At 43.7% G+C, this 14,019-nt stretch overlaps 1 protein-coding gene across 13 annotated transcripts in view; it reads right to left on the bottom strand.

The window, feature by feature from the left end:
- FTO (FTO alpha-ketoglutarate dependent dioxygenase) overlaps positions 1–14,019 on the bottom strand; it is a 422,958-nt gene that overhangs the window by 305,085 nt on the left and 103,854 nt on the right. For 12 of the 13 annotated variants that reach the window (XM_086350693.1, XM_086350688.1, XM_086350689.1 and 9 more), the window contains one exon: positions 7,245–7,322. In XM_086350693.1, the coding sequence (XP_086206819.1) occupies positions 7,245–7,322 (78 nt within the window). Of the gene's footprint in view, positions 1–7,244; positions 7,323–9,968; positions 10,182–14,019 lie in introns of those variants that run through there. The other variant, XM_086350698.1, reaches the window with a different exon arrangement.

Below are 14,019 nucleotides of genomic sequence, written 5' to 3'. Positions count from 1 at the left end.
AAAACAGAACTCTCTTTTTATCATTAATATATTCTGTTAACTCTCAAAAAGAAAAAATGTGAGATTCTGAAAAATTAGAACTGCCAGGGCCCAGGCAGTAAACAAGGTCTGGAAGGCATGAAGAGAAGCTGAGGACTGCAAAGGCCGGATTTGAACAACAGGAGCAGGGGTAATGTCACTAGAGAAGGGAATGCAAGGCAGGATCCCTGTAAAACCTAAGTCATATCCTATCATTCTTGTGCTCCAAACCCTGTCATGTCTTCCCATCTCACTCAAAGTCATGGCCAGTGTTCTCACTGTGGACAGCAAATTCCTGCAGAATCGGGCCACCATGCTCCGATCTCATTTCCTTCTACGCCCTCCAACTCTGTCACTCCCCACCAGATGTGTCAGCCTCAGCTGGATGTCCTCAAACGTATCTTAGAGGCTTTGCTGTTAACTCCGTCCAGAAGCGATGAAGTGTTAAGTCGCTTCAATCGTGTCTGACTCTTTGCGACCCTATGGACTGTAGCCTGCCAAAAGGGTTCCTCTGTCCATGGGATTCTCCAGGCAAGAATACTGGAGTGGGTTGCCATGCCCTTCTCCAACGGATATCCCAGGGACCAAACTGGTATCTCTTAAGTCCCCTGCATTGGTAGGCAGGTTCTTTACCACTAGCGCCACTTGGGAAGCCAAGGCTAAGTACATTTGTTTAACTAAGTAACAAATTCATGGACTTCCCCAGTGGCTCAGCAGTAAAGAATCCACCTGCAATGCAAGAGATGCAGGTTCGATCCCTGGGTTGGGAAGATCCCCTGGATGAGGGCACGGCAACCCAGTGCAGTATTCTTGCCTGGAGAATCCTGTGGACAGAAGAGCCTGGGGGGCTACAGTCTGTAGGATCACAAAGAGTCAGACATGACAGCAACTGAGCACACACACAATGAATTCATATAGATCATGAGTAGTTCAATGTCCCTGCAAGACTTTCAGGTAGAACCACCCCCAGTGAGGTGGACTGAGAGCATCGCAAGTTATGAGGGAGAAAAGGGATGGACACAGAGGCATGGGATCATCGGGATAAAATCAGAGCAATTCCAGAATCACCAGGAGATACAGAAGGGCAGCACTTAGTTAAACTGAGGACCCAGACAGTCTCAATCCCAGCCTTTGACACTTCATGCTTATTTTTAAACCTCTCGGTGCCTCTGAGTTTCATCTCTAAAAAAAAAAATTTTTTAAATATTCATTTATTTGGTTGCCACATGTGGGATCTACTTCCCTGACTAGAGATAGAACCAGGGTCCCTGCACTGGAAGCATGGAGTATTAGCCACTGGACCACGAGGGAAGTTCCTAGAGTAGGGTTTTTAAAACAACCTGCCTCAGAGTGTCAATGATAAGATTTAAATGAGCAAATACATGTAAAGCACTGAGATAACACTGACACGTAGAAAGTAGCACCTGCCTGCTTATTAAGTCACTTCAGTCGTGTCCGACTCTGCGACCCTGTAGACTGTAGCCTGCCAGGTTCCTTTGTCCATGGGATTCTCCAGGCAAGAATACTGGAGTGGGTTGCCGCCCCCTCCCCCAGGAAATCTTCCAACCCAGGGATCAAACCCCTGTCTCCTGCATTGATGGCAGATTCTTTACCACTGAGCCACCAGAGAAGCCCACACAAGGAAAGCACAGAATGAATGAAAATAACAGGGAATGCTAAGAAGGGTGGCGCTGTCTCTGGATAAGGGGGACAGACCTCCCATATCTAGAATCCAGAGGTTATTTTCAATGGAATCCACTTCCCTGTGCTCTGCAGTAAACCAAAAGAGGTCCTCTGGCTCTTCCGCTTGGAGTTTGTTACTGTTGCTGTTTTCTTTCATTGGTTTTCTCTATAGTCTTAATCAGAACAAATAAAAAAAAAACTTCTTTGAAGGCACTGTGAATTTGATCAAGGCATACTGGGAGGCAAACAGTGTGGCAGAAAGAGTCTGGGTCTTCACAGTCAGAAAAATCTGGGATGAACTGCAGCTCTGTCTCTCAGATACGGAGCTTAGTCTGTCCTGATTTGTAAAAGAGGAAGTCAGTATCTCTATCTCAAGCAATCGAAGCCTGAAGAAGAGGAAGTTGGTGAATCTGTAATTGTGGAATGAATGCAAGAGGCTGCTGTGTGGATGAAATGTGACAAGCATTCAGAAAACGTTGAGCACAGTCCCTGGCACGCCGGCAGGAAGGGTCAATAAACAGACCCAATCTGGAAACTGCAGAAAGTCTTGTTTTGATGACTAGCAGCTGGGTTGGCATTCCTGTGGCTAGGACCTGTGTAAGGGACTCAGTGTCAGGGCTGAACTTTCTATTCACTCGTGTCATTAAAAAGTATTTTCACTTCATCTTTTAAGAGAAGAGATTTACTGGACTAAGGTTTGGTTGAAACACTCCATTATTACATGGTGCACTTAAAGCGATTAGATATTGGTATCAGGTTTGTTGTGGGTCTTAGCAAGATAAAAGCCAAGCCTTGAGAGTTGTTCTGTTTGCCCTGGCGTCTCCTTTCCTGGTTCAGGGTATGTCTGGCTGAGAACACCTGGGCTAACCTTGGTGTTTAATTCTTTGTGCACAACTTCTGCCATACAAAAGCTAAAGTGGGTCAGCGGCTGCTTTGTAACAGTGTGTGTTATCGTGTACCAAAAAGTTCCTATCTATGAAAATATTAGCAAGGATTTAAGAACTGATTACACTTGGAGGGTTTACCTGTTTTAAGGGTACTTTTTCAAATTATTTTTTTCTTGATTACCAAAGAATACGTGATCATTTAGATAATTTGGAAAACTAGAAAAGCTCAAAAGAGAAAAGACTACTAGTGTGGGATATAACATTTCTATATAAATCCTGTAGATTATTATAGATACCACCTCCCTGAGGAGGAGTAAACAAAACTCAAATCACACCAAATATTATTACACGTCATGCCTTTTTTAAAACGAACTAGGGACTTCCCTAATGTTCCAGTGGCTTTGTGCTCCCAAGGGAGGGGACCCAGGTTCGATCCCTGATTAGGGAACTAGATCCCACATGCTGCAACTAAAGATCCCGCATGCTGCAAACAGGACCTGGCACAGCCAAATGATACATAAATATTTACTAAAAATAAATAAAGAACTAATGCCTACAGTAATTCATTCATCCATTCAAGCAAACTAATTAAATACCTACTAGGTGCCAGGCCCCGTATATATCACAGTACAGAAAATGAGAGAGAGGAGCATGAAAAAAAATCATTACAATTCAGTTCAGTTCAGTGGCTCAATCGTGTCTAGCTCTTTGTTACCCCATGAACTGCAGCACGCCAGGCCTCTCTGTCCATCAGCAACTCCTGGAGTTCACCCAAACCCATGTCCATCGAGTCGGTGATGCCATCCAACCATCTCATCCTCTGTCATCCCCTTCTCCTCCTGCCCTTAATCTTTCCCAGCATCAGGGTCTTTTCCAATGAGTCAGCTCTTCGCATCAGGTGGCCAAAGTACTGGAGTTTCAGCTTCAACATCAGTCCTTCCAATGAACACCCAGGACTGATCTCCTTTAGGATGGACTGGTTGGATCTCCTTGCAGTCCAAGGGACTCTCAAGAATCTTCTCCAACACCACAGTTCAAAAGCATCAATTCTTCGGGGCTCAGCTTTCTTTATAGTCCAATTTCACATCCATACACGACTACTGGAAAAACCATAGACTTGACTAGACGGACCTTTGTTGGCAAAGTAATGTCTCTGCTTTTCAATATGCTGTCTAGGTTAGTCATAACTTGCCTTCCAAAGAGTAAGCGTCTTTTAATTTCATGACTGCAATCACCATCTGCAGTGATGTGGGAGCCCAGAAAAATAAAGTCTGACACTGTTTCCACTGTTTCCCCATCTATTTGCCATGAAGTGATGTGACCAGATGTCATGATCTTAGTTTTCTGAATATTGAGCTTTAAGCCAACTTTTTTACTCTCCACTTTCACTTTCATCAAGAGGCTCTTTAGTTCTTCTTCACTTTCTGCCATAACGGTGGTGTCATCTGCATATCTGAGGTTATTGACATTTCTCCCGGAAATCTTGATTCCAGCTTGTGCTTCCTCCAGCCCAGAGTTTCTCATGGTGTACTCTGCATATAAGTTAAAGAAGCAGGGTGACAATATACAGCCTTGACGTACTCCTTTTCCTATTTGGAACCAGTCTGTTGTTCCATGTCCAGTTCTAACTATTGCTTCCTGACCTGCATATAGGTTTCTCAAGAGGCAGGTCAGGTGGTCTGGTGTTCCCATCTCTTTCAGAATTTTCCACAGTTTATTGTGATCCACACAGTCAAAGGCTTTGGCACAGTCAATAAAGCAGAAATAGATGTTTTTCTGGAACTTTTGCTTTTTCAATTATCAGCAGATATTGGCGGATATTGATCTCTGGTTCCTCTGCCTTTTCTAAAACCAGCTTGAACATCTGGAAATTCACAGTTCACGTATTTCTGAAGCCTGGCTTGGAGAATTTTAAGCATTACTTTACTAGCATGTGAGATGAGTGCAATTGTGTGGTAGTTTGAACATTCTTTGGCATTGCCTTTCTTTGGGATTGGAATGAAAACTGACCTTTTCCAGTCCTATGGCCACTGCTGAGTCTTCCAAATTTGCTGACATATTGAGTGTAGCACTTTCACAGCATCATCTTTCAGGATTCCAAATACCTCAACTGGTATTCCATCACCTCCACTATCTTTGTTTGTAGTGATGCTTCTTAAGGCCCACTTGACTTCACAGTCCAGAATGTCTGGCTCTAGATAGGTGATCACACCATCGTGATTATCTTGGTCGTGAAGATCTTTTTTTGTACAGTTCTTCTGTGTTTGCCTTGGAAACGAACAGAGATCATTCTGTCGTTTTTGAGATTGCATCCAAGTACTGCATTTCGGACTCTCTTGTTGACTATGATGGCTACTACATTTCTTCTAAGGGATTCCTGCCCACAGTAGTAGATATAATCATTACAATAACCTCAGATAATTAAAGTACACATGAAGTACTACAGGTACACACAAGAGGGAAAAGAGACAACCCTCTGGGCTACAGAGGTGTCAGGGAAGCACCCTACAGGGGATGACATGTGAACTGTTACTAACGGGTAATGCGGAAGTTCACCAAGTAAGGGAGATGGAGAGGATGTAACTGGAAGACCCAAAACATAACACACTGAGTGTGTACCTAGTCGCTCAGTCATGTCCGACTCTTTGTGATCCCACGGACTCTAGCCCACCAGGCTCCTTCACCCATGGGATTTTTCAGGTGAGAATACTGGAGTGGGTTGCCATTTCCTTCTCCAGGGGATCTTCCTGACCCAAGGATTGAACCCGAGTCTCCTGTGTCTCCTATTTTGCAGATGGATTCTTTACCTGCTGAGCCACCGGGGAAGCCCCGAAGCACTGAGAGGTAGTGACAAAACTCAGCATGGGTAAAAAGGTAAAAGAATGGGGAAGCCAAGGCTGGAAATGCAGGAGCCAGGCAATGGACAGCCACAGGGATGTGAAGCAGGAAGCTGACAGGCTCAGATTTATGTTTTGGTTAAAAAAAAAGTGTTTACTTCAGCTTAAAGGATTAAGAAAAAGGGGTAAAGAGGAAAACTGCTCTGCTGCTGCTGCTAAGTCACTTCAGCCGTGTCCGACTCTGTGTGACCCCATTGACAGCAGCCCACCAGGCTCCCCCGTCCCTGGGATTCTCCAGGCAGGAACACTGGAGTGGGTTGCCATTTCCTTCTCCAATGCATGAAGGTGAAAAGTGAGAGTGAAGTTGCTCAGTCGTGTCCAACTCCTAGCGACCCCATGGACTGCAGCCCACCAGGCTCCTCCGTCCATGGGATTTTCCAGGCAAGAGTACTGGAGTGGGGTGCCATTGCCTTCTCCAAAGAGGAAAACTAGAACAATCCAAAAAAGGACTGATCAGGTGACAGATGATGAAGTTCTAATGACAAGGGAGATGACACATGATGTCCTGGAAGTGAGAATACCCTGGAAGTCAGGAGACCTGGGATTCTGGATGGGTAAAGCTCATTTGTTTCTCTCTTCTTTCCATGGAGAATCAACAGTGTGACGACAAGCATACATTGGGTGCTGGAGAAACCAAGATGATGTGGCCCAGCTCTTATACACCAAGAGCTAACATCCTCATAGGAAAGAAGGGGTGAAAAGGGGCTATTTTTATTTCCCAGCGTGCCTTCCTCTCCTTCTTTGGTGTTAACAGGGCTCCAATTTCCCTTTGGGAAAAACCCTCCATCTCTGACCTACCCTCCCTGCAATTTGAGTGAGAATGGTCATACTCCAACCCTACCCCACAAGTGGGTGAGGGAACTAGGCCAGGCTGATAGAAGCATCTCAATACCCTGAACACAAGGACTGATTTGGGGAGAGAAACATGCCTCTAACCAGGCCAACAAGATCACGCCTGGGGGAGTCAGAACTAGTAAAGAAGACATCACCACCTTCTTCTGAGATCCTATGGGCTTAAGACCACACACCCCCAGGACTGTCAGAGTCCTCTTATACCATCAGGGGAGCGCCTATCTAGCATGAAGTCACCAGAGAAAAGCCAAGCCAAGAAACAGGGAAAAAGAGTGATCCGATGACATCTTTCGAGAAACTGGATTCGGCCATGTGCTTATCCTTGACATCTAAGTTGTCAGTCAATAAATTCCCTTTTTTGCCACAGTGAGTTTGTTTGCGATTTTGCCAGTTGTGTTTGAAACAGTGCTGACTAATTCAGGGGAATGACACAGAATCCTATAACTGCAATACACTGTGAGGGGTACAATCACAAGGACCCCTTGTGATTTATATGGTACAAGGAGCACCAGGAGAATGCAATCAATTCCATTTGGAGGTAAGATAAGTTAAAGAAACGTTCACAAAGGAGGTGATGTTTCAGTGAAGTCCTCAAGAATTAGTCATCTGGCAACAGGATAAGGGGCAAAAGAAGATTCCGTGCAGAAGAAACAGAAGCAGAGGGAAAGTAGGGAAAAACATGGAACGTTTGGGGAAGAAAAGACAGTCCACTGTTCTAAAGCACTAAGTTCACAGCAGAAACATTGCGCAGGAACGTATATGTTCTGGGGGTGAATCAATGGGTGACCAAATCAGACCTTAACCTCTCATTTAATCTCTCTAGACCACAGTTGCTTAATAGGCAAAATAAGGTAGATCAAGGGGAAAAAAAAATCAATGGAAATTGACAAATGTTAAAAGACCTTACCTGCTGATAGAATTCATCGTCTTTGGGGGTCAGGTAGGGAAGCCACGTGTCTTCAAGCTCTTCAAGAAGCCTCAGTTTCTGTTTAAAAATAATGATTATAGGTGACTAAATTATAAACAGACTCAAAATATAAGACAATGTCTTCTTTTTTTAACTTTTTATTTTGCATTGGGGGTACAGCCAATTAACAAACAATGTGAAAGTTTCAGGTGAACAGCAAAGGGGCTCAGTCACACACATACATGTATCCATTCTCCCTCCAAACCCCCTCCCATCCAGGCTGACAATGCCTTATTTTTCTAATAAAAGAATACCCTCCAAAAGTTAGCCGCAACTTTAGAGGAAAAAGCCAGCCAAAAGTCAGTTATAAAATGTATCAACTTAATTACATATGCATTTAAATTACATCATATAAAATATTAACTTAGAAATAATTATTTTATTCACTCTCACATTTCAGGAAGCAATTTGCTTCACTCTTTAATACCAGGATCTTTTTCTTCATTGCTAGAGTCATCTTTTGAGTCATCTCATACAGTTTTCCAGAACAAACCTTTCTATCTGTAAAAACTGCTTGAGACAGCAGTTTGTAAATCCTTACTTTCACTGAAAATACCCAACTAAGCCACAAGGATCCAGGGTCAAAGTATATGAATTATTTGTTCATCCTGTAAACATTTATTTGAGATCATATCCACTTCCATATTACTTTTTAAAAGTAATCATTTATCTCTAGAATAATTACTAAACCTATGTTGAGCATCTTTGCCTCTTTTCTTTTCCAATTTGATAAATCTTTTCAAGCACCCACAACCAGCACTCATGAGGCTATCTCAAGACACCGTGTATTCCCCAAACAGTACCAGGCAGTTCAAACAAAGTAACTAAGAGAGGACCCCATATTACAACATACTTTATAAGGAATCAAATACATCTAAGATGACACCTTTCTTATGAGGGATTTTTTTCAAAGAATATTTGACCTTATATTCAAGCATACATGATATATTTGTATATGTGCATATGTAGCATATAAAGAGCATATATATGTTTATTATATATGTATGTGTGTGTGTATATATATATATATATATATGTATATGTATATATATGTATGTTGGAGAAGACCGAGAGTCCCTTGGACTGCAAGGAGATCCAACCAGTCCATCCTAAAGGAAATCAGTCCTGAATATTCATTGGAAGAACTGATGCTGAAGGTGAAGCTCCATTACTCTGGCCACCTGATGTGAGGAACTGACTCATTTGAAAAGACCCTGATGCTGAGAAAGATTGAAGGCAGGAGAAGAAGGGGATGACAGATGATGAGATGGTTGGATGGCGTCACCGACTCAATGGACATGAGTTTGAGTAAGCTCCGGGAGTTGGTGATGGACAGGGAAGCCTGGCGTGCTGCAGTCCATGGGGTCGCAAAGAGTCAGACATGACTCAGCAACTGAATGGAACTAAACTGATGTTTATTGATGCTTTCGAACTGTGGTGCTGGAGAAGACTCCTGAGAGTCAGTCCCTTGGAGAACAAGGAGATCAAACCAGTCAATCTCAAGGGAAATGAACCCTGAATATTCGTTTGAAGGACTGATGCTGAAATTGAAACTCCAGTATTTTGATCATCTGATGCAAACAGCTGACTCATCGGAAAAGCCTCTGATGCTGGGAAAGGTTGAGGGCAGAAGGAGAAGAGGGCATCAGAGGATGCGATGGCTGAAGGGCATCACCGATGCAATGAACATGAACTTGGGCAAACTTCAGGAGATGGTGAGGAACAGAGAAGCCTTGCGTGCCGCACTCCATGGGGTCACAAAGAGTTAGACATGACTGGGCAACTGAACAACAACAACAATGTGTATACAGACACACAGACACACAGAAATCATCTGGGTGCTACAGAAATCTTCTGAAGGACAAAAAAACAGAAAAGGCAGAAACAATTGATTTTCAAATAAAACTGCAATGCAATGCATATTCAGGCTGTTATCAGCCACTGAGGAACAATTTTAAGAATTAAAAAATGGTATACCTTACTCTGGGTTAATGCAGCGCTAAGCCCTAAAGCAGGACTTGGAAAACACAGACTAGACTTTAGCCTCAACCCACCCCAACGGGCACTGTCTTTACGCAGTGGACAACCTGCTAACCCAGACAGAGGGGCCCTGAGAATCACCTTCCCCACGTCTGCACAGCCTTCTCACTAACCCATCAGAGAGTGCTTGTGTGCCAAGTCGCTTCAGTTGTGTCCAACTCTTTGCAACCCCATGGACTATACCCACCAGGCTCCTCTGTCCATGGGATTCTCCAGACAAGAATAATGGAGTGGGTTGCCATGACCTTCTTCAGGGGATCTTCCTGGCCTAGGGATCGAATCCGCATCTCCTGTGGCTCCTGCATTGCAGGCAGATTCTTTACTGCTGAGCCACCAGGGAAGCCCCAACCCATCACAGAGTTGTCCAGAGCAAACACCCTATTGGGCAGAACTCAAGTTATTTCCAGATCTTTTGTATAATTATCCAAAGTGAATAAAGAGAGAGAGGGGGAAAAAAAAAAAAAAAGAGGGAAGAGAAAAATAGCAACCACTTGACCTAAGAGAGACAAAACAGTAAATTTACTCTTATGCAAAATTCTAGCCTGTCTATCTAATTAAACTTTCTGCTTTGTCTAATGCTACTCTAAAAGTAGTTTTTCATTTATGATAATAAGACTGACTTACCAGTTAAAATGGGGCTTCCCTGATGGCTCAGTGGTAAAGAATCCGCCTGCTAACACAGGAGACCAGGGTTCGACCCCTGGCCTGGGACAATCCCCTGGCGAAGGAAATGGCAACTCACTCCAGTATTCTTGTCTGAGAAATCCCACAGACAGGGGAGCCTGGCAGGCTACACTCCATGGGGTCGTCCAAAGAGTCAAGAAACGCCTTAGAAACTAAATGACAACAACAACCAGTTAAACTATGAAGAGTTTTCCTTTATGAAAGACCTATCATACTAACACAAAAACATTGGTTTAGATAAATCACTGGTTAAGTGGCTTATCTGTTTTCTACATCAGCCGTTATTTGAGACACAGAAAGAGCTAATGATGTTTCCATGCCTATACTTGTACATTTATGAACTCCAGCACAAACTGACTCAAAATCTACACCTCAATTTTCACTTCAAGCTCAGGAAAGCCTGCATTTTCCTATGACTCTTTTACCAGTCCTTCCTACAGACAGAACATTTAAATGCCAAAAAAAAAAAAAGTTTTAATGTTTAAAAAATGTTTAAAAGCCTTGATGATGGAAATGCACATGATATCTCAGACCTTGAGATGGCTCCACCTTACAAATACCACCTTAAAATCTCCTCAGGAGAACCCAAAAAGCTAATCTGAATACAAGAAGGAACACAACGATACAGATTCATATTAGGAATTACATATTCCACCTTGACCAGATTAAACAGCAAGAGACCTGGCCCAAAGAAGAACAAGCACCCCTGGAGGATGAAATTCTGTTTATAATTACTGTTTATACTTGTTTCTACTTCAGCTGAATTATTATAAAAACAATCAGCTCAGTTGAGGTCCAGTGTGTCAGACAGACATAAAGCATTATAACCTGGAGGGCTCTATTGAGAGGATAAAACTCTTTTTTATATAACGATAGAAGGAAATGGCAACCCACTCCAGTGTTCTTGCCTGGAGAATCCCAGGGACGGGGGAGCCTGGTGGGCTGCCGTCTATGGGGTCGCACAGAGTCGGACACGACTAAAGTGACTTAGCAGCAGCAGAAGTCTATACCTGTTCATCTCAAATTCTGCTCCTCCCCCTCCCTTTTCCTTCTGGCAACCGTAAGTTTCTTTCCTATGACTGTGAGTCTATTCTGTTTGTAAATCACTTGGATCATTTTTTTAAGATTCCATACCTAAGTCACATCATGTGACATCTGTCTTTCACTACCTGACTTACTTCACGCAGTATGACAATTTCTAGGTCCTTCCATGTTGCTGCAAATGGCATTATTTCATCATCTAATGGCTCAGTGATATTCCATTGTATGTATGTGCCATGTCTTCTTTATGCATTCCTCTGTGGATGGACACTCAGGTTGCTTCCATGTCTTGGCTACTATAAGTAGTGCTGCTCTGAACACTGGGGTGCACGTGTCCAAAAGGATAAAATTCTACAAGAATATCCCTATCATAGAGCAAGCAGAATATAAGTGGTCTCCCTCCCCTGGCAAACACTGTGAGCATTGTTATATCTCTATGACAGGAGAGAACAGGCCACATTCGACTTAAGGCCACATGGATGAAATCTGCTCTATACATCAACATTCACAACCTGTAATTCTACTGATTAACTAATGAAATCAATTATAAATGATTGATTTATAACTTAAAGCAATAACTTAAGTTGATAAATCACTATTTATCAACTTAAAAAGAAGTTTTGGGCATATTTGCCTTGGTGAACTCAATCCGGAATGATTATTAAACTGCTTATGAACATCACACATTTCTTAAAAATTAACATTGCTTTAAGAAGAGGCAAAGTCATGCAGGCAGAACAATGGAGAAACAAGCCTTCTCATACTCGGGAATGCAAAATAGCACAATCTCAATGCATGGCACAGACAATTCCTATCAGAATTCAAATCTATTCCCTTTGACCCCCAAATCCTACTTCTAAAGATTTTTTTTTATGGGTACCATGTTCAGAAGAATGTACATACACCAGATCACAACTGGCAGAACAGAAGCTTGCTGCTGTTGCTGCTGCTGCTAAGTCGCTTCAGTCATGTCCGACTCTGTGGGACCCCAGAGACAGCAGCCCATCAGGCTTCCCCGTCCCTGGGATTCTCCAGGCAAGAACACTGGAGTGGGTTGCCATTTCCTTCTCCAATGCATGAAAGTGAAAAGTGAAAGCGAAGTCGCTCAGTCATGTCTGACTCTTAGCGACCCCATGGATTGCAGCCTACCAGGCTCCTCCGCCCATGGGATTTTCCAGGCAAGAGTACTGGAGTGGGTTGCCATTGCCTTCTCCGAACAGAAGCTTAGAAACATACTAAAAACCACTTAACTGTATGCTTTGAAAGGTTGAATTTTATGGTGTGTGAATTAACTAAAAAAAAAAAAAGATTAGAAACAATGCCAGTGTATGTCCATAGAAGACGGTTAAATAAATGGTGGTACATCCACACGATGAATACAACACAACAGTCAACAAGAATGAGGAGGCTCCCTTCAGTGACATAAACAGCTTTCCAGGATACCTCGGGACGTGAAAGGCAAGGGACAAACCATCTGCTTGTATTTGCATAAAGAAACATAAAGGATTTGTGAGAAACTATTTAAGTGGTTCTCTCTTGGGGACGAGGGCTTCCCGGGTGGCTCAGTGGTAAAGACTTCACCTGCAGTGCAGGAGATATGCAGGAGACGTGAGTTTGATCCCTGGGTTGGGAAGATCCCCTGGAGGAGGAAATGGCAACCCATTCCAGTATTCTTTCCTGGAGAATGCAATGGACAGAGGAGCTTGGCGGGCTACAGTCCATGGGGCCACAGAGTCACACGTGACTGAGTGACTGAGCAAGCACGCACATGTGCTGTCAGGGACAGGGGTGGGAAACGACAACTAGAAGGGACCACAGATAGAGCAAGACAAGACGGAAGATTTCTTTCTGTATTGCTTTGATTTCTGAACTCTGTAAACATATTGCCTATTCAACATATGTCCAATTATCAACTCAAGTATTTGTTGCCGTTCAGCCACTAAGTGGTGTCCAGCTCTTTGCGACCTCATGGACTGCAGCTCGCCAGGCTTCCCTGTCCTCCACTATCTCCACTACCTCTTGGAGTTTGCTCAAGTATATTACCAATTAATTCTTCACATGGAACTCAATATAAAGATGAAGACAATGTGATTTGGGGCTTTATTTTAGAAAGTGCAGATATTTGTGATGCATGATAAAGTATTTCAGAGAGAGACTCGAGGACTAGCACAGTAGAGTGAAGAGGGGAAACAAAAACAGCTCTGACAATTTCTTTGTGTCAACTGTCAAGCAGTTGGTAAACAGACACAATATTCAAATGCACTCTGGAGTGGAGGCAGAAGCGGCTCCTGTTTGACTGTCAGATCTGGCTAACGGCTGCTCCTCAGCCTGAGATACAGATAAATACACACAGCTGGGCCCTCCAGCACACCGCTCTGCTCACAGGCGTCTCTGCTGTCACCCTAGTGTTAAATACATCAAGCAGCTCACGAATGTCACATAGAAAGCCAGAGGGAGAGCAAAGCTGGCTCTCCCACCTGCAGGAGGAGCATCTCAAGACCCTTCCATGAGGGCTACACCCATCTACCTCCACAGCTCCTGCAAGGAAAGGATAGCTAGACACAGGCCTTAGGTAAATCATGGGTGCGACTGTGCTCAGTCACGTCCGACTGTTTGTGACCCTATGGATTGTAACCCACCATGCTGCTCTGTCCACAGGATTTCCCAGGCAAGAATACTGGAGTGTGTTGACAGTTCTTACTCAAGGGGATCTTCCCAACCTGGGGATCAAACTCTCATCTCCTGTGTCACTTGCACTGGCAGACAGATTCTTTACACTGCCACCACCTGGGAAGCCCATGCTGCTGCTGCTAAGTCGCTTCAGTCGTGTCCAACTCTGTGCGACCCCACAGACGGCAGCCCACCAGGCTCCCCCGTCCCTGGGATTCTCCAGGCAAGAACACTGGAGTGGGTTGCCATTTCCTTCTCCAATGCATGAAAGGGAAAAGTG

This window comes from Bos grunniens, chromosome 18 (genome assembly GCF_055505025.1).
Source record: "Bos grunniens cultivar Pamir isolate PY7600 chromosome 18, Bosgru_T2T1.0, whole genome shotgun sequence".
NCBI lineage: Eukaryota > Metazoa > Chordata > Mammalia > Artiodactyla > Bovidae > Bos > Bos grunniens.
Note: the sequence above shows the minus strand (reverse complement) of the source record. Positions and strands in the feature narration are given on the sequence as shown.